At 37.6% G+C, this 21,810-nt stretch overlaps 1 protein-coding gene across 1 annotated transcript in view; it reads left to right on the forward strand.

Moving 5' to 3' along the window:
- The window catches only part of DMD (dystrophin), a 2,022,175-nt gene that overhangs the window by 1,758,790 nt on the left and 241,575 nt on the right, over window positions 1-21,810 (forward strand). The window contains exon 61 of the mRNA XM_081043053.1: window positions 20,995-21,073. Coding sequence (XP_080899179.1) covers window positions 20,995-21,073 — 79 coding nt within the window. The remainder of the gene's footprint in view (window positions 1-20,994; window positions 21,074-21,810) is intronic.

Genomic DNA, 21,810 nt, shown 5'->3' on the forward strand with positions numbered 1-21,810 from the left:
ATTTCTTCTAGGTTATTGAATTTGGTGACATATAGTCCTTCGTAGTATTCTTTGCATGATCCTTTTTATTTCTGTGGTGTCCATGATAACTTCCCCTTTTTCATTTCTGATTTTGTTAATTAGTGTCTTCTCTCTATTTATCTTAGTGAGTCTAGCCAAGGGTTTGTCGATTTTGTTAATCTTTTCAAAGAACCAGCTCTTTGTCACATTAATTTTTCTATTGTCTTTTTTGTTCTCTTTTTCATTTAATTCTGCTCTGATTTTTGTAATTTCCTTTCTTCTTCTGGTTGGGTTTAGTTTTTTGATCCAATCTGCTACTCTGTGCCTTTTTTTGGTGAGTTCAGTCCATTTACATTTCGGGTGATTATTGATATGTGAGGGTTTCCTGTCATTCTATCTTTAGTTTTCTGGTAAGACTGTGTCTCCATTGTTTCTTTGCCGTTTAGTTGTTGTCCGTTATTTCTGTGTGGTGGTATTCTATGATGTTTCCCTCTGTTTCTTCTTTTATTACAGTATACATTTCAGTTCTGGATTTTTTTTTTGAGTGGTTACCCTTACATTTATGTATTAAAAAGTTTGATATTTAGAGTACTCCATTTTTTTCAGCACGCTTACTTTCTCCATTCCCATATTCCACTTCAGGCCTTCACTCTCCCCCTTTTTATGTTTTGGTTGCCACAAATTGTCCCTCTTGATGGTGGTCGAATAGCCTCCTTTAGTATTTCTTGTAGTGCAGGTTGTGTATTAAAATATTCCCTCAGCTTCTGTATGTCTGGAAAGGTCTTTATTCCTCCTTCATATCTAAAGGATATCTTTGCTGGATATATTATTCTTGGCTCATAATTTCTCTCTTTCAATAGTTTGAATATTTGGTTCCACTCCCTCCTGGCTTGTAGAGTTTCTGCTGAAAAATCTGATGATGATCTAATGGGCTTTCCTTTGTAGGTTACGGTCTTCTTTTCCCTGGCTGCCTTGAGGATTCTTTCTTTGTCGTTGATTTTAGACAGCTTCAATACAATGTGCCTTGGAGAAGGCCTGTTGGGATTGAGGTAATTAGGTGTTCTATTTGCTTCTTGGATTCGAGGATCCAGTTCTGTCCACAAGTTTGGGAAGTTCTCATCAACAATTTGTTTTAATATGTTCTCTGTTCCCTTCGCTCTTTCTTCTCCTGCTGGTATGCCCATTATTCTTATACTGCTCTTTCTGATGGAGTCAGAAAGTTCTTGTAGAGTTCTTTCATTTCTTTTAGGTCTCAAGTCTCTTACTTCTTCCATCCGTGTAATTTCCAGGTTTCTATCTTCAATGTCACTGATTCTTTCCTCCATCTGGTCAACTCTACTAGCTAAGCTGGTTATTTCATTCTTAATTTCTTCTATTGAGTTCCTAATCTCCAGAAATTCTTTTTGGTTCTTTTTTAAAATTTCAGTCTCGTTCATAAAATGCACATGTTGTTCTTTGATTGTGTTTCTGAGTTCATTAAACTGCTTTTCTGTGTTTTCTTGCATCTCGTTGAGTTTTTTTCAGAACTGCCATCTTGAATTCTCTGTCATTTAAGTCACATATTTCCATATCTTTAAGTTCCTTTTCTGGAGACTTTTCACTTTCTTCCTGAGTTGTCTTGTTGCCTTGGTTATTCCTGGCAATTGCTGATTTATTATTTCTCTTCCTAGACATCTACAGGAGGGACTTCTGCAACAGGTTGATAGGAAGAGGTCTTTCTCTTGTTTTCCAGTACTTGTTGATAGAATGTTTTATTTTCTCTTCGACTGCAGCCCTTTTTTCTCTCTCACATGGTAGTGCTATGTTTTCTCTGCACTATTCCAGCTTCTCACACAATGGGGGGATTCCCTGGGAGACAGGCTTCTCCTCTGTTAATAGTTCGCCTGGGTCACAGGGTGCAGTGCCCATGTGGGTATGCGGAGAGCTTTTGAAGTTCCAAAGCTCTTCCTGCACCAGATTCAGAGCCCGTATGTTTCAGCAGCTCTGTTTACTGCTGCAGGGATCCGCCCAGATAGGTGGGGCCAGGGGCAGGGTGAGTTGTAAGAGGTGGCCCAGAGCAATGGCAGCAACCACCACCACAGCCCTTCCTGCTTCCACAGCTCTCTCCCCTTTGCCAGAACTAGTTGGGCTGGAAATCTGTGTCTGCAGTCCACAGTTCTCAGAACAGCAAATATTCTGTTCTTTTGATCTGACACTGCTACTGTTCTGCTTCTAGCACCGGGCAGGTGGGGGCGTGGCAAACTCTGGGAGGGTATGGAGGGGGCGGCTAGTCTCAGTACCTAAGGCTTCCGTTCTCTGCTCGGCAGTGAGGACTTAAACCACCGTTTTCAGACTTCTTCCCTCAGTCTTTTCTCTGAGGTCTCTGCCTTGAGCGTTGGGTTCAGCCATGTTACATGCTGTCCCCTCAGCCCTGTGGGCCATAAGCAGAGCCCTAGCAATCCGAGTTCTTTCCTCTCCCGCAGCTGCAGTAGTTCCGGGATACAGCGAGCTGGGTGCACTGAGCTATGTCTGCGTCCTGCGCCTGTGCCGCTCCATCTCGGCACTTCTCCCTTCCCTCCTCCCCCATTCACGTGATTCGCCCACCTTTAAGTGAATTCAGTAGTAGGCCTCTTCGTCTTGCCTGTCTGCTGTGCAGGGAGTCCTTTGTGGAGTTATAGTTGTTTGATTAGTTGTAAATTCCAGGGGAGATTTACAGAGGCTCACTTAAGCCGGCATTTTGATGATGTCCCTCTCCCACCTTTTTATGAAGTGTCTTTAGACTGAAGAAGGTGGAATGCTCTGTAATCCTCGAACAACTTGTATGCCTAACTTTTAATAGTTACTGTAATGAGTTAATTTAGACAATTTCTAGGCACAACGTTAATTTTATTAAATGTTTCTTTAATTTCCCCTTTATTATAAAGTATATTAGATTGGACTCTTAGTTGCGACATAAAACTCAAGTTAGTCAAGAGAAAAAGAGTGGTGGTGGTGGTGGTTTTCAGGCACACTATTGCAGGCCCACCTGTTATCCTCTTAGCATCCTCAACAACATCAGAAAAAAGAGAGCTATTCTCACCTAAGGGTTTAAAATCTGCCTGAGCCTCTGTGGCCCAAATGGAGTTGTGTGCCCATCTAGGCTAAGGGAATGGAATGCTCTGATTAGTTGATTAATCGATTGATGTTGCAGGTTAGGTCCTCCAGGAAGGTCTTCCAAATGCCAAAACAGATTTATTGGAGAATAACACCTGTGAAGAAAGAGGGTCAGGAGAAGAACTGGGCAGGGAGAGCCATTAGATCACAATGCAGATCTTTTGAAGGCTGTGCCAGCCCAAAGGGGAACACTGGAGCAAAGATTGCCAACTAGAGGGGTCCTGAAATGGGCAAATCTAAGGATAACTTGGGAAACTTGGCAAATCCCTACATAACTTGGGACTGTTCAATTTCCTTCTCCACTAGTTAGAGTCATAAAATGGAACTCTGGTCTTATCTCAAACATCTGTATTGCGTACATGAAGTAGAAAGTGGAGGTTAATATAGATGGGACATTCCCAGCCAGGGGCAATTTTTGTCCTCCAGGGTACATGGCAATGTCTAGAGACATGTTTTAGTTTTCACAGCTGGGGAGGTGGTGTGACTGACATCTAGTTGGTAAAGGTCAGAGATGCTGCTAGATATCCTCTAATGCACAGGAATGATTAACAAAGAATGATCGAGATCAAAATGTCAGTAGTGCCAAAGTTGAGAAACCCTGCTCTATAGATAAAGATATCTTCTGTGTACATAAGTACTGAGAGAGGTCGTGAAAACCTTTTGTCTTTGATAAAGTCTTAATAATGAGTTTTTTACTCTATTTGAATTTATCAATACTTGTTATTGAGATTCTATTCAACTCATTTAACTTTTAGACAGAAAGACTAGATGGAATTCGTGAAATATCTAAATCTTGGATTTGCAGAAAATTCTGTTTTTAAGCCAAATACTGATTTTATGACAAATGTTAATTGACTTATATACTATTTGGTAATTAAAGTCCTTAAAGACTTTGATTTGGTGACTAGATAAGAATCATCTGCGTTTAGCACGTAAATTGCCTTAGTAAAGTATTATTTCAAAAGTACTAGTTTGTTTCACATCTGTTTAAATATCCCTGGACTGTAAATTAATTTACTCTGGAAGTTTACGCTGATGTATTCTTTCTTTTTATATATTACAAAGTTAAATACAGCGTCAGCTCAGATTGAAATATTAAAAGTTCAAAATTTGGGCCGGCCTGGTGGCTCAGGCGGTTAGAGCTCCATGCTCCTAATTCCGAAGGCTGCCGGTTTGATTCCCACATGGGCCAGTGGGCTCTCAACCACAAGGTTGCCAGTTCAATTCCTCGGGTCCTGCAAGGGATGGTGGGCTCCACCCCCTGCGACTAAGATTGAACACTGGCACCTTGAGCTGAGCTCCCGAATGGCTCCGTGGTTTGGAGTGCATCCTCTCAACCACAAGGTTGCCGGTTCGAATCCCACAAGGGATGGTGGGCTGCACCCCCTGCAACTAGCAATTGCAAGTGGACCTGGAGCTGAGCTGCGCCCTCCACAACTAAGACTGAAAGGACAACAACTTGAAGCTAAACAGCACCCTCCACATCTAAGATCGAATGGACAACAACTTGACTTGAAAAAGAAAAAAGTCCTGGAAGTACACACTGTTCCCCAATAAAGTCCTGTTCCCCTTCTCCAATAAAATCTTAAAAAAAAAAAAAGTAAGTTCAAAATTTGAGTGAAATCAGTGCAGATTTACTGCAGTGTAGCTTCTTATGCAAAAACATATTTTTCTTTCTGGAATTTCTACTAAAAATAATATAACAAAAGCAAACTTTTAGCACTATACATTTTGAACCATCCAAATAAATACTTTAGCCTTCAGGGAATTTAGCTCCAGAACTGCTGCTAGGAAAATTAAAGCACTGGTTAATGCCTGAAGGGATAAAAAGATCAGCTAACCGCCCCCCAGAAAAAGTTTTCTCCAAGATGTGAAATGTGTGTTCAATCCCAGATCAAGGGCTAGATGTTCAAAGGTCTATGTATGAGGTTTAACATTACTTTGGAAAAGTCTAGAAGAAAGTTTATCAGTGCAATGAAATAATTTTCAAGTAGGAGCAGTAGTGATACCAGTTCTTTACTCTTACAAAATCCACTATTTTGCTCTAAATACAAAACCATTTAGTGTTTTTATATCCAATCATCTATATTCCTATAACCATAAAAAAATCAATTATGACATGAGCAAAAGACAAGAAAACTAACCATTTGAATCACTGTATTTTGAAAGCTATATGCAAACAAATGTGAGATGGTTAAAAGAAGGGAGAATGATGAATTATTGATTACTAAAATAAAAGGAAAAATCAATGGTATTTAAGTGATATTGTTTGAAATCTCAAGAATCTCTAATCCATTAAGATTAGGTCATTAGTGGCATATAAAATGCCTGTTCAAAAAATATCAATGCACATGAGATATGCTCAGCTGCATAGGCTCTGAGTCTGATCAAGGTCCATGGTGGTCCATGTCACCCCCTTCCTGAAGCCTCCCAGATTGCTCCAGACCTCAGTGCTTTCTCACTTCTAGAAACTCATAATGCATAAGAGATCTGGATCCTGGGGATACCGGGGTGAATGAAATAGACCAAGCCCTGCTCTCATCAAGTTTACTCTCTGATAGGAAAGGCTTAAATGCAATATACCTATAAAGCTCTTAAAACAGCATTTGGAACATAGCAAATGCTCTATAAATGTTAGCTATTATTACTGTTGTCACTGTTGTTATTTGTATTTACAGATAAGAGTCAGTGTTTTAAAAGTCTCTGATTTGTCCCATGTACAGTCTTCTTCTCACAAGATGCGAGGTTCTTGAGAGCAGGAATTGCTCATGTTCCATCCTTGCCACCTCCATAAGATGGATGCACAATACAATGTATGTGGCAGCACTTGAAAATGTTTGAGAAATAATTGGTTCTTGAGCTCACTTCTCATACTCTCCACTCTAGACTTGTTTAGGCCTTGCTAAAGGATAGAAAATGCTTAACTATCCCCAAATGGCCAACTTGAGTATTTATTATTACAGAGGCAAGCCAGATATGGGACTTACCCCAGAAATGTGTCTCCCAAATTTACCCACCCTTATCCTGCTCTGACACCCACCTTTTAACACAAATAAGGAATTCACTGCCACTACCTCATCATTTTCCATCATTCTCTCTAGTCTTTGTTCAACTATTCTTGCTTTACTGCTTTGACTTATTGTATTAAACTGTCCCAAGACATCAGTGGATCCTCCTGATTTTTACACATCTCCTCATCACCTAGGATAAAAGTCTGCAGTGTCCTTGACTCTTCCTTCTCTTTCTGTTACCCTTACATTTAACCCATCATGTCCGATCATACCATCTCTTATTTGTTTTTATTTTCTGACAGCTTATCCTGTCTTCACTTTCTCCATGCTTCAGTTCAGTTCACCCTACAACACCACCCTGGCCATAGTATTTCTTTATTTTAAAAAATTAATATACAATATGAAAATATTAGTAGTAGTTGCCACCACGTAGGGAGCAAGATGGCTAGAAGAATATCATGAAAGGGAGACTCACTTTTTAAAGATTTTTTGTTGTTGTTCTTGAATTTTGTTATCATGTGAACGCATTAAAAATAAATAAAATTAAAATTTTGCAGTAATCAATTATTTTAAAAAAAGAGTGGAATGCCTTCCAATGAACAACTAAATGAAGTCTCTATCCTTAAACCTGACAGACAAGTACTGCTCTGGTTTGACTCCAAGCGACATTTCCAGCCGAATATTATTCAGCTCTCCCTCTGTTTGTACTCCATATCCAGGCCTTTACTAATACGTAAAAAATTTTTATTCTGCACTTGCCACACAGAATGTTTCTTCTGTCTTTACCAACAAAATCTTACTCAACTTCAAAAGCCCAGCTTAAAAGCAATCTCTTTCATTGATTTGATCCAGATAGTCTGTAAACTCAATATACCTATTTATGGTTCTTTTAGCACTTCTAGCACAGTTTCCAGGAAAAGATAGGAGTAAGCACCTACTGATGCCAGGATGTGGATTCTCCGTGTGTTTTACAACATCCCATGCTCTGTACATCAATTTTCTCATTCTGTTAAATGGTCATCATAGAAGTACCTTTCTCATAGAGTTGTCCATTCTTTCAAATATTTTTTAGCTGGATGCCGCCTATGAGACAGGCACTGATCTGGATCCTGGGGATACCAAGGTGAATGAAATAGACCGAGCCCTGCTCTCATCAAGTTTCCTCTCTGATAGGAAAGGCTTAAATGCAATATACCTATAAAGCTCTTAAAACAGCACTTGGAACATAGCAAATGCTCTATACATGTTAGCTATTATTACTGTTGACACTGTTGTTATTTGTATTTACAGATAAGAGTGAAACTAAGGCTTGTAGATTATTAAATAAAACGCTGAATGTCAAATAGCTAATAAGGGATTCCAACTCATGTCTTCCTGACCCATAAAACTGGTGGCCTTTCTAATAAAGGGGCTCCCAAACCAAACTGTACCTCAGAATCATTGGTGGAACTTGAAAGAAAGTAGAAATTCGCCCCAAGTGGACTAAGTCACAAGTTCTGGAGATGAGCTGAGAAGCTGTATTTTTTAATACTTCCCAGGTAATTGTGATGTGCTGTGAAATCAGAGAATGACTGTACTACATTAAAATCTTGCCCATGCTACTTTATTATGCCTATTTGTAAATATCTAATCCATAATTTCATTAAAGATAGGCTCCTCGTTTTCATATTTGGGTTTTGTGCCTTATAAGCACTCCGTAAGCATTTGGGTAATCAGTTGCTTAACTATTTAATTAAAGTTGCTCCTAAAATGCATATACTCACAGCTGTGGTACTAGATGCCTGTTATAAGCTATCATTGATCTTTCCAGGGATATTTATTACTCAGCAAAGAACCAATACTTGAGAAGGACAGGTTAAATAAACATCTGGGAATGGAACTGAGAAAGCCTCCAAACCAAATGTTACCCACATCATTGCACAGCCTCAGGCCCCTTAGCTTACCTTGCCCACACTTCATCGATAACTTTCGTTAAAATGCAGAAAATATAGTACTAAAAAATCACAGGAATACGAAAGACAGTTTGGGGAATATAATCAATAATGTTGTAAAGATTTTGTAGGTTATCCGACGGACACTTGTCTTATTAGGTAGACCAGGGATGGTGTAGATGCTGTTGCAGAAAAAAAACAGTGAGGACCAAGAAACCCAAGCAGCACGCAGAGATCAGGGAGAACAGAGCTTTATTACGTGGGCTCAGCGGGATCCTTCCCAAAAGACTGAGCCCCCAGGCAGGTTTTTATGGGTGGGGGACTTCCTTGAGTCGCAGAAGGGGTAGGTGTCCTCTGGTGATTGGCTCAAGGTGTGGCTTGGAGGGGGTTATGCGGAAGTGGGCTGGGGCTTAGGCTGGGGACTTCTCTCTCTGCTCCGGCCACCATTTTAGCTCAGTTCCATGTGGCAGGGAATCATTTTAAGGTCAGTTTCCCCATCAATGCCTGACCACTGCACTGTACACCTGAAGCTGAAGCTGAATAATACTGAATGTCAACTATATATATATATATATATATATATATATATATATATATATATACACACACACACACACACATGTCACAGGATGTGGAGTACAGCATAGGGAATAGTGTCAATGGAAGTGTAACAGCTATATACGATGTCAGAGGGGTAGTAAATTGGGGAGGGGGGTTATCACTTTGTGAGGGGTGTAAATGTCTAACTATTACGTTGTTTTGTACACCTGAAACTAATAATAAAAAATCAAAAATCAGAAGATTCCCCCTCACCCTCGCCCAGTTTCATTTCTTTCAAGTTGACACATGTATCTGGTTTGGAAAATAGAGGGGTGGGGAAGTCTCTTTTTTAAAAGAAAAAAATATCCTTTATTCTTTGCATGCCACAAACATGGAGTTCAGTGCTGTACGTTAAGATTAGAAAGCAAGATCCCCAAATGCAGTGGCTGATTATTCACAGTAGACATATTAAGTCAAGAAGCTTATTTTTCCTCTCTTTGCTAAGGCACAAAGCCTGAGGCTATATGCATTTTTATTACACTTTACTGTCTTGGTTTCATTTGAGGATTAAAAAGAAAGTCAAGGTACAATGCACGTATCCTGGTGGATTTTAGGATTTCTTGCTTTAGTGAAAGGAAGAATCTCATAAAGTACCTCAGATTATTGCTCAAGAAAGTATACCTACTTCCGTGATGACCTAGAAATTCAATCTTTTGTTTCTCCTATAAAAGATCACATTGTATTTTGGAATTTTTTCCCCTGTAGTTTTCTGTACAATGTACAAGCCACATTTTAAAAATAGCTTTCGTTTAGATTTGAGGTGAAAATATCTAAAATAGTGCTAGAAAGTCTTCTGGCTATTCAGAGAACTTATAAACCACCTGGGTTTAGGATGAGGTGGAGTGAGAAAGGAGGGAAGGGGGAGGGAGAAGGGAAGGGCTCAGTCCGAAGAGTGTAAAGAAGGCTGAGCAAGACTGGAGAGACTGAGGGGATGTCAATTCATGTCAGTTTTAACTCCAGTTCTGACAAATCTTCACTGAGATACGAAAGAAGTACGTTGCTCCAGCCTCTCCTTCATTAACTTTCGCTGCTACGTTCGACTTCTGTGGATTTTTGACACATTTTGGAGAAAAAACTTGCAATCCATTAACACAGTGAAAGGGCTAAGAAACATAAAGTGTACTTAATTATGTAACTGGCTCCTTATTTTCTGGTATGTGAAGAAGGGAGAAGGACTGAATGTTGTAAGATTTGGAAGTACGGTAGATGAGATCTACCAGTTTATTGATTTGCAAAGAGAAGTCTGGTACTGGTTTGGCAGCTCTGCAGTCAGTGAAAGAAAAGAAAGGAGCTTTTCAGGGGCCAGGAGGAAGAGAGCTGAGACCTGTAAATGGGCTCCTGGCAGACAAGGTTCTTTGATATCCGGTCAAATTGACTGTGAAAGAAGTCAAGGTCAGGAAGCTTTGGAACTGCTGGGAGGATAGTGTAGGAGAGTTGATTTCCTTGGTTAATGATTGTTGCATGCATACTTCAGCAAATTCTCCCTCTCAACCATCATTATACAGGCAATTAGTAGAATTAACTAAAAATCTGCAAGTGTATTATTACCCAAACTATAAGGGTCTCGCCACTGTGACAAAAAAAAAAGGTTTCATTTCCGGTGCTTTGTCATTTTTCATTTATTTTCACAATTTCAACCTCTTTCAGTCATCTTTTAGTATGAATCTGCTAACTGCTATGTATGTTGCCTTGTTTTGTTTTCTTTTTTTTTTTTTTCAGATGATCCCAGTTCTATTTTATCCTCTTGATAATGATTTCAAATTGCCACTTCTGGTCCCTGGGGAAACTCCTGTGTTCTAATACCAGGAGGCATAATTATGTAATTACCATGTGAGCATTATGCTACTTATGGCCCAAAATGCCCCTAAAAAGGAATGCTCCAATGGCCTCAGAAAATTTTTTATGAGAATGATATCTTCCAAATGTGGAATAAATAAAGCTCAGGAATAAATAGCTGAAGCTGAAATGTAAATGATTTAATGTAATGGTGTAGCAAGGTGACAGCCACTTGACTTTGGTTCCTGCTGCAAATCATGAGATACATTAGGAAAGCTTTTAAAAGAGAACCTGTTTTTTAAGATAACATCTGCATCAAGTTACATCATCCAAGCAGAGTAGTTCAACTTGTCTCTTATCTCTTTGAGATAAAAAAAAAAAAAAAAAAGCAGAAGAAAGGCTCCCTATGATCTCTTCCTTTTCCATCACATTTTTTCAGAACAGTCTGTGGATATAACTAAAACTAAAGATTTTGACAAATGAAGCAGGATAGGAGGTTGATTGCTGCTTTTCTAAATTAAAATTAATGATACCCTTAAGGCACTTGAGTCTATGAAGTCGACTTAATGTTGATATAACCTGACTCCATTATCACAAAATGAGACAGTTGCATGAGCATGAAAACCAATAAACAAACTTCCAAGGTGCATTTGAGAAATCGGTGAGGTGAAAGCTGAAGGCTTAACAATGGACAAAGGATTTGCTGTTTGTCCTCCCTTGCTTTCCGGTTGATGGAAGAGTTCGTCAGAATTAGAAGAGTAATGTTTGCGGGGAAGTGTTGAGCCGGTTCTAGGCGAGGGCTCCTGTTCACATCAGCTACTTCATTTTAGGTACTTTCTGTTTGCCTCAGCAGAGTCTGTGTGCTCTTCTGGTGGGCTGTACAGAACATAATTTGGGAGGGCATGTGGGAGGTGGAGGGGTGGGTGGAGGATAGAGGAAAGGGAAAAGAGAGAATAAGGAAAGAAGTCGGAGAGTAAAAAGGAAATCAGCACAGACATATAAAATAGAAGGGGGAAAAGCTCTCAGAGAGGAATATAAAAAGAGGTGGATGAATGATGGTCTCAGATGGCACGCAATAGCATCCATGCCGTAAATCACACAAAATCAACGAATAATTATACTCTGACTCAGACTGCTCACTGTGTTAGCCCTGGTTGCTTTCCTGTACTCTATCTTGGAGTCAAATGCAAGAAACACTGTTTAACTTGTAAGTATCTCAATGTCAAGAAAACACATCAGTAAATTCAAGGACAAGAGAATTCAGCCAGGTTTTGCATTCAACAAGCCCAGATTGTTTTGCCACAGAGCTGCGCCTATCACACGTCCTCATTCCAAATCTTGTCTTAGACCATTTCTTTCAGTCACAACTCAAAAGAAATCAGAATTACAAGAACAATGGATTTTAACTGAAAAAGATTGTAGTTTGTTTAAAGGATTTTAAGTGAAACTACAATAAATAAATCTCAGGAGCGTTTCCAGGATAATGTTTGGACATGTATTTTTGAGTGCTACAAGGAAGAATTTGAAAGTCAGACTGAATTATGAAGGCCTCTCCCAATGCAGATACATGCATGCAGAACACGATACAGACTGCAAAATTTCAGGGCAAAAACTCATGAATAGATTGTGGAGAGTCATTTGTGTGCATGTGAATTGTTGATTCACCAGCAACACAACACAAGGAGAGTTTTTGTTTGTTTGTTTTTATGGGCTCATTAGTATAGGTGTGGAGTCTGGTTCTTGCATGCCCATGGATATTTATCAAGGGTCTTGACAAACTGAGAGCCAGAAAATCAAAATGTACACGCCCAGTCATACCTTTTCCCAAGACTGGAGTAAACACGATTTATACTCATATATGTAGTGCCAGTAAGAAAATGTGGATGCTAGGGGAAAATCACATTGTCTGGCAATGTATTTCCACATCAGGAGGGAATTCTTGGCCCTCCTAAACCTTTAGTAAAGATAAAAACTTAAAAGCCATTAACTAACAGGTCAAAAGAAAAAGCAGGAGGCCTTGAGAATTTAAAACAAAGTTAAGTACCAAACATCTGCATTTGGATAAATTTATTTCAAATTATTTCTAGGAGCCACAATGTTGTCTGCCCTTTTTCTTTCTTCTTTTCTTTTCTTTCTTCTCTTTTTGATTTATTTAAAGCAATTTTGAACAAAAATAAAGATACCCTTCAGAATACACAGAGGACTGAGCTTTGGGAAACAGTCACAGCTGGGAATGAAGTGTGTTATCATTAATTTAGTTGAATGACTTAGTGCTTGTTCATTATCCTCAAAATTACACTTTCAGGTCTACCATAATCATACTTAACATAGTGCCTAACAGATAACAAGCACTCAAAAAGTCTTCTCATTCATTTACTTATCAAATATTTATTGAGCGTCTCCTATACATTAGGCATTGTGCTAAACTGTGAACAAGACAGATAAGGTCCCTATCTTCATGGACGAGGAACTTGCATTCTAATAATTTTTTAAATAAATGTGGACACATTTTTTAAAATTTTTTTAAATTAAAGTTTATTGGAGTGACAACAGTTAGTAAAATTACATAGATTTCAGGTGTACAATTCTGTAATACATCATCAATATATCACATTGTGTATTCACCACCCAGAGTCAGTTCTCTTTCCATTACCATGTATTTGAACCCCTTTACCCTCTTCTACCAACCCCCTCCTCCATACCCTCTGGTAACCCCTAAACTGTTGTCTGTATCTATGAGTTTTTGTTTGTTTGTTTGTTTGTTTCATTTGTTTGTTGCTTTCAGTTTTATGTCCCATGTGTGAGTGAACTATATGGTTCTCGACATTCTCTGACTTATTTCGCTTAGTATAATAATCTCCAGATCCGTCCATGTTGTCGCAAATGGCAGTATTTCATCTTTTCTTATGGCAGAGTAGTATTCCATTGTGTACATATACCAGTGGAAGGCAATGTGGTGATTCCTCAAAAAATTAAAAATAGAATTACCATATGACCCAGCAATCCTTCTTCTGGGTATCTACCCAAAACATCTGAAAACATTTATCCATAAAGATATATGTGCTGTGATGTTCGTTACAGCTTTATTTACGGTGGCCAAGACATGGAAACAACCAAAGTGTCCTTTGACAGATGATTAGAAAAAGAAGATGTGGTATATAGACATGTTTCTTAATGGCACGAGAGAAGGGAGGTCTCTACAAACAGTACACTGCCTACAGGATTCATCTTAAATGAGAAAGCAAAAGAGAATAATAAGTAGTCCTCATAGATTTTGTAGGGGAGGAAGACATCCTTTCTTCCCTGGTCTATGGCTGGCCTCATAATTAAATTGATATAAGACAGATTAACAGAAGAAAAACAAATTTAATTTCATATGTACAGGAGCCCATAAAAATATGAGACTCAAAGAAGTGTCCAAAGCAGGCAGCTTTTATACCTTTTAGACAAAGAAACAATAAATTTGTGAAGAATTGACAAGTCAAAGGGGTTGACGCTTGGGGTAGAAATTTAATGAGCAAGTAACAAGGTTTGTTATACAGCCTTCTTGGCCCTGAATTCCCTATGTATGGTGATGAGGATGTCTCTCTGCCTCCTGGTACAGGGTGGGGACCTTTCACGTGGGAGATTCATTTTCTGCTTTCAGGGAGACAAAGGACGTCAGAGTGTCCTTCCACCGGCTGTTTCTTAAGTAACTTTAATTAAAAGTAATCAATATGCCAGAGTGACATATTTTGGGGTGGCATATTCTGTTCCCCTTCACTTTAAAATAGGACTATTTAAAAAATAGAATAAAACAAATGTGGAGATTTGGGTTATGGATTTGTATTACAAATTATTGCTTTGTAAAATTTTTAAATTCAGTATTATAGGCATAATGATTTGTAGGGTTTTCCTCTTTTCTGTTTTTATTTTTAATTTTTAAAATAATGTTTATTTTTCAATTATAGTCGACACTCTTCTGTTTTTAACATTGATTCTCAAAAAAGAATGAGGGAAGGAAGAGAGGAAAGGAGGGAAGGAGGGAGGGAAAAAGGGAGGGAACGAGGGAGGTGGTGACAGTTTTTCCAAAACCATATTTGTTGGTAATCCTGAAAAACAAATCTCTCGTTTAAAATATAGTTGTTATGGTGAAGATCCTTGAATAAATGGTACATTAATTCATTCAACTAATATTAGTTGGGCACCTGCTATGTGCCAGGTACTGTGCTAGCCACTGGGGATATAATAGGGAAAGATGTGTCCCTGTCCTCACCGAGCATATGAAAAAAGAGACTGTTTTCTCTGTCATATTTTTACTGAAGAATTGCTTCAAATTAGATCATGAGTACTCATGGAGCAGATGGCAGTTTTCTGCCCATCTGGGGTAGTTCTAAAGAATAGACCCTTGTGTATCAATAGATCAGATTTCTTCCAGTTCTAAGCTTTTGTGATCTATGATCTAATAGTAGAAACAGGATGTATGCTTCCCAAAAGCTGTTATACTTGTATTACTTTTTATAAAAGGAAAGAGAAGTATTGCCTAATAATTTAGAGGAAATCAGGTTCTTTCTGTCTCTTTAAATAATTCTGCTTAAACTCCTTTTGCTCTTTCTTCTCTGCTCACTTTCTAATGCTCAATCCTACCCCCTCTTATTCTTGCATCCCTTTCCTTCTTTTAATGACTAAGACAAATTGCTCGTCTCTAACTGGCTGTACCTGACATCTCCAATTGAAGGTTTCACTGTTAGGTCAAATTTATCATTTTCCAAATGAATTCATAGACATGTATGCCATCCCTCCCCTTTTTAATTTCCATATTTCCATCAGCAATATCTTCATTCTCCCGGTCTTCCACACTGGAAATCCGGAAGTTCTATTTGCTTCTTCAAAAATTAAGCTCTAACACCAAATTGATTAGTTTTTTTCTTCTTTCAAACTACCTCCTAATCTATACCTTCTTTCCCATTCCAGGCAACACAGTCTTAATTGTAACACATATCACCCCAAGTCTAGTCAATTGCAAATCAAATTTCCTTTCTTTGCCTAGTTGCTCACAGAATAAAGTGCTTTGTTCTTTGTTATAATATTATTAAAGTATAGTATTAATATTAGTATATAATATTATTAAAACATACAATATTTTATTAGTTTCCCATGTACAACATAGTGATTAGACATTTACATGTCTTACGAAGTGATCACCACGTTAAGTCTAGTAACCATCTGTCACCATACAAAGTTATTGCAATATTATTGACTGTATTCCCGATGCTGTATATTACATCCCTGTGATTTATTTATTTTATAACTGGAAGTTTATACTTCTTGTTCCCCTTCACCTTTTTCACCCACCCCCCCACCATCCTCTCCTCTAGCAACCATTAGTTTGTTCCTTATATTTAGGAGTCTGTTTCTGTTTGGGGTTAATTTTGTTTTGTTTTGCTTTTTAAATTCCACATATAAGTGAAATCATACGGTATTGTCCTTTTCTGTCTGAGTTATTCAATTTAGCATAATACCCTGTAGGTCCACACATATTGTTACAAATAGCAAAAGATTTCTTTTTTTTATGGCTGAGTAATATACATATAATATATATAATAGTATATATAATACATATCACATCTTCTTTATCCATTCATCTATCGTTGATTACTTAAGTTACGTTCATATCTTGCCTATTGTAAATAACGTTGCAATGAACATAGGGCTGCATATATCTTTTCAAATTAGTGTTTTGCATTTCTTCGAATAAATACACAGAAGTGGAATTGCTGGATCATAAAGTAGTTCTATTTTTAATTTTTAGAGGAAATTCCATGCTGTTCTCCATAGCAGCTGTACCAACTTACAACCTACCAACAGTGTACACAAGTTCCCTTTTCTCCACATCCTTTCCCAACACTTGTTATTTGATGCCTTTTTGATAATAACCATTCTGACAGGTATGAGGTGATACCTCATTGTAATTTTCATTTCCATTTTCCTGATGATTAGTGATGTTGACCATCTTTTCATGTGTCTCTCGGGCATCTGTATGTCTTCTTTTGAAAAATGTCTATTCAGATCGTTTGCCCATTTTTAAATCAAATTGGGGTGTTTTTTGATATTGTGTTCTATGAGTTCTTTATATATTTTGAATATGAACCCCTTATCAGATGTATCATTTGCAAATATCTTCTCCCATTCGGTGAGTTGCCTTTTCATTTTGTTGATGGTTTCCTTCACTGTGCAAAAACTTTTTGGTTTGATGTAATCCCATTGGTTTATTTTTGCTTTTGCTGTCTTTGCCAGGGGAGACATATCCAAAGAAAATATTGCTAACACTGATGTCAAAGAGTTTACTACCTGTTTTCTTCTAGGAGTTTTATGGTTTCTGCTCTTACATTTAAATCTTTAATCCATTTTTAGTTTGGTTTTGTATGTGGTGTAATAAAGTGATCCAGTTTCTTTTTTTCTCTTGCATGTAGGGGTCAGTTTTCCCACCATCATTTTTCGATTAGACTGTCTTTTCCCTATTGTACATTCTTGCCTCCTTTGTCATAGACTAATTGACCACATAAGCATGAATTTCTGGGCTCTCTATTCTGTTCCATTTATTTATGTGTCCATTTTTATGCCAGTTCCATACTGGTCTGATTACTACAGCTTTTTAGACTAGTTTGAAATCAGGCTGTGTGATTCCTCCAACTTTGTTCTTCTTTCTCAAGTTTGCTTTGACAATATGGGGTCTTTCATGGTTCCGTAGAAATTTTAGGATTATTTGTTCTAATTCATTGAAAAATGCCATTGGTATTTTGATAGGGATTGCACTGAATCTACAGATTGCTTTGGGTTGTATGGACTTTCTAACAATATTAATCCTTCCAATCCATGACCATGATATATCCTTCCTTTTATTTGTGTCATCTTCAATTTCTTAAATTAATGTCTTATAGTTTTCAGAGTATAGGTCTTTCACCTCCTTGGTTAAATTATTCCAAGGTATTTTATTCTTTTTCATGAAGTTGTAAATGGGATTATTTTCTTAACTTCTCTGTCTGCTAGCTCGTTATTAGTGTATAGAAACATAATTGAGTTCTATGTATTAATTTTGTATCCTGTATCTTTACTGAATGGATTTATTAGTTCTAATAATTTTTGGTGGAATCTTTAGGGTTTTCTACATACAGTATCAGGTAAGTGCTTTGTGGTTAAGTAACTGCAGTCTGTAAGGATCTTATGTGCCTTCACATTTTTCTTTTTGTTAAAATTATTTCTCTGTTTATTCAAGTGTGTATTCAATCCACGCAATACCTTTCTCCAAAGATACTTTGTGAAAAGATATATTTTATGCTTAATTCTTTCATCATTATTTGGTCAACTAGTCATTTTTAATTTCAGTCTTACTCTCATACATTTTCTTAAGTTTGAGTTATAGGGATGGGAATTCAACTTTTACTGCATTTTAACTTCTTGACAAATTGGGTCTACACTGGAAACTACCACTAGAGTTCTTCTTATATGAGAAGGAAACAACCTTCAGATATCAAGGGCCAATAATAGACTCAGACACTGCATCCACATGGTCCCTGTGAAGCTACTAACATTATTGCCAGAGCACATGGCGTGTGGTGTACTCATACTCCTTCACCATCTGCATGTTCCCCTTGGGATTTCTTTTTCAGTATATGAAAAGATTTCTGGTCAGTGTCCATTCCCATATGGCCTCCTCATTCACTCCTCCCTACCCCCAAACTTTCACATTCATTTTGATTAATTTGTTCATTAAATGACCCATTCTGCATTTAGAAATAATTACATATTCCAAACATTCATCTGCATGTGTTCTTCTGCAGTCCTTCTGTATAATCTTATGGTATCACATTCTTCATGACCAGGAACTGACCTTGCATGGGACCATAAAATATACTGATGATTAAAGTTATAGATGTGCACATTAGATTTTGTTTGCATTTAATAATTAATTGATTAGTGGTGACCGGTTGGCTCAGTTGGTTAGAGCACAGTACTCATAACACCAAGGTCACCAATTCGATCCCCACATGGGCCACTGTGCGCTGCGCCCTCCACAACTAGATTGAAAACAACAACTTGACTTGGAGCTGATGGGTCCTGGAAAAACATACTGTTCCTCAATATTCCCCAATAAAAATATAAGAAAAAATTAATGGATTAAAAATAAAGACACTAGAATGCTATCTTCTTATGAAATATTTACAAAATACTTTTTTAAAACTTTAATCTCTAAAATAGCATTAAGAGCAAGAGTCAGACTGAATAAGTTTGAATCCTGGTTGTGTCAGTTTACTAACTCCTTAAGCTTAGGGAAGTTTGGTTTTAGTTTGGTTTTGTTTTTTAACCTCTCATACCTGAGTTTCTACATCAGTGAAGTGGGGAGATAATGTTACTTCTTACCACAGAGTTGTTGTGAAGATTAAATAAATTAATTCATGTTGTCATGAACAAAGTACTTAACAAATATTAGCCATTTTTTGTATTGTTTGTGGTGTCTTGCACATTATAACCTTTTCTCTGTTTATTGATCATAATAGCAACAATAACAGTAGCTGCTAAATTTATTGAGCAACTATTACGTGACAGAAACTAGGCCAGACACCGCACATGTATCATCTTATTTAATTCCCATAAAACTCTATGAGGTAGGTCATACTGTTGTCCCATTTTACTGATAAGGAAAGTTAAGATTATTCACCCAGGGACATGCAGTATGCACTCAGTATCAGTGGGCATTGTTTATTTTCCCATATCTATCTGTCTCCCTCTCTCTCTCTCCCTCTCTCTCTCCTCTCTCTCTCTCTCCTCTCTCTCTCTCTCTCTCTCTCTCTCTCTCTGTCTCTCTCTGTCTCTGTCCACAAACACACACACACACACACACACACACACACACACACACACACACATATTTATCCAACAGTTTGGTCAACTAGTCATTAAACAAAGATTTACTACCACTTACTATGTGCAGAGTTCACTGAATCCTGCAGGAGGGAGGGTGGAGAGGAAAGATAAGCAAGGAATGGTCCCTGCTATCAAGGAGTTTACAATCCATTGTGGGAGATACTCATCTCAGCATAACTAAAATGGATGATACGCTAGAAGTGCTCCAAGTATAAAGCATGTGCTTTGAGAATGCTGAGAAAGCAATCACTTCTTACCTAGGGGATTGGAAAATAAGCATAAAAACATATAAAAAGCCTGGAACTGGGAGAGAAGGAGGATAAGAGCATTCCAGAGAGAAGGAGAAGCACAAACATTTCACACCAATGTTATATTAGCTGGAATATCACAGGACAGGCAGGTAGTGTTTAACTGGAGTACAGGGTCGTAAGACTGGGAAGGTAGCTTTGAAATGTTCTTCATGCTTTTGTGTGCATAATAATGAAGCAAACCCTGCATTTTTTGAAACTCTACTTGGTTTTCCAAATATTTCAGCCAAGCAAAGATGAGCAAGGCTAGGGAGAAAGTGAAAAAAAGGAGATTGTTTTAGACGTATGCTAGATACTTAATTAACATTGGAAGGTGAGAGTTGGATTTTGACCAGACTACCTAAGCCACTTTTGTGATAAGTTTAAGATCTATTTTACCTCTTGGGAATTATCCACACCAAAGGAGCAAGCCCAGTCTGGTTCTGGTGGCTCTGGACAAGTACTGACCAAACCCCAGCTTAGCATGGGCTGTTGAGAACCAAGCCAAGATCCAATATTTTGGAGCTAGGATGCATGGGGCCGCCACTAATATCTGGTTGGCAAAATGCCACATGACAAAGTATACCATTCACCCATAAAATTCTTCCTTTTTTCCCCCACCCAGAATAGAATTTACTAAGCTATCAGGATATTGTGTCAATATGTTATAGAAAACCTAAGAAGAAAAAAAAATGGTAATTTTTACTCCATGCCATCTAAAGATATACTTCCCAGTAACTTCAAAGTCCACTAAAAAACTGAAATCTGAAAATTTCTTTCATCTCACTATCCACCCTGTAATTACCCTAAATTTAAGCCTTGCCTCTACTTCTTTGATACTTAAGTACTAATGAAGTATTGGTTACTTATTATCAATGATTAATTATCACTCAATGATCCATTAATTATCAATCAATATTATTGCAAAAAACATTAGTCAAAAACAATAGACTGATTAAGATAAAGTATGTCATTTCTGAGGTCCTTCAGTCACCTAATATAAGAGTGAATGGCAACTTCCCTAACTTTTTCGTGAAAGATTTAGAGTTTGCATTTTTGATGGTACTAATTGGAGCAGTGAGTTCATTTGCGCCAGCCATTGAGTAGAGTGCTTTAAAGAAATCTCATTTTAACATTGTCAAGATTGCAGATCTTTTTCGTTTAGCCTTCGTTTGATAACAATGGGTCTTGGAGGTTATATACAATAAGCAGATATTAAAACCAGGGTTCTAAATTGTTGCTTTAGTGTTCCAGCCTTAGAGGCCCAAAAGATCTTACCACAAGGATACATTGTTTTCATTGTTCCTCATTGTGTATGATAAGGGAACATCATTTCTCTCCTCTTCCTCCCAGGTGGCCGTCGAGGACCGCATCAGGCAGTTGCACGAAGCTCACAGGGACTTTGGCCCATCGTCCCAGCACTTTCTTTCCAGTAAGTTGGTGTCACCTTTCATTGCTTAACCTCTTCATTGTATCTTGGTGGCTAAGAAATTAGTTGAATTACAGTCATCTCTGCCAAATGCACTGGAGGCATAAATCATCCTGAAAGATAACTTGGTGGGTGAATTCCCAAGGCTAGGAAGAGGAGGACCAATTAGATCATTTTGTCCAGTCTTCACCGAATCCTTAATTATCTCCTGCAGTGTATTCTCAAGTGCTAACTTGGATAATATTTTTTGAGTCTTATTTCTGCTTATAGCAGTTCACTTCATACCACTGGTAATTGTGCTAGCATATAGTTTTGATGTTATAATTCAATATCTATTACTATGAATCTACAATTCTTTATCTCTATATAACTCATTAAATACTCCCTGCTTCCAAATTGGAACCTCAGCCTGTTATGTTTCCTTCTCCTAACTATTCTTATCACTTTTATCCTTGACTTCTATTCATTATTTTCATTTTCCAGTTTTACTATTTTATTAATTGTTTTTATAATTAATTATATTCTATACATATTCTTAATTAACATTGTATTTTTAATAATTAATACTAGAGGAACAGCCTTAGTTAACTGAAAGTTTAATAGTGGAACACCCTATTAATATAATAATCCATATTAAATTGTCAGGTTCCTGTTTTCTTCTGACTAATGTTGTTCATTCATACCACTCTTTCTTTCATTACAAAAGTATATATGTTGAGTTTTTTTGGTATTTAAAAAGC

The sequence above is a fragment of the Rhinolophus hipposideros genome, assembly GCF_964194185.1.
Source record: "Rhinolophus hipposideros genome assembly, chromosome: X".
In the NCBI taxonomy this organism is placed as follows: Eukaryota; Metazoa; Chordata; class Mammalia; order Chiroptera; family Rhinolophidae; genus Rhinolophus; species Rhinolophus hipposideros.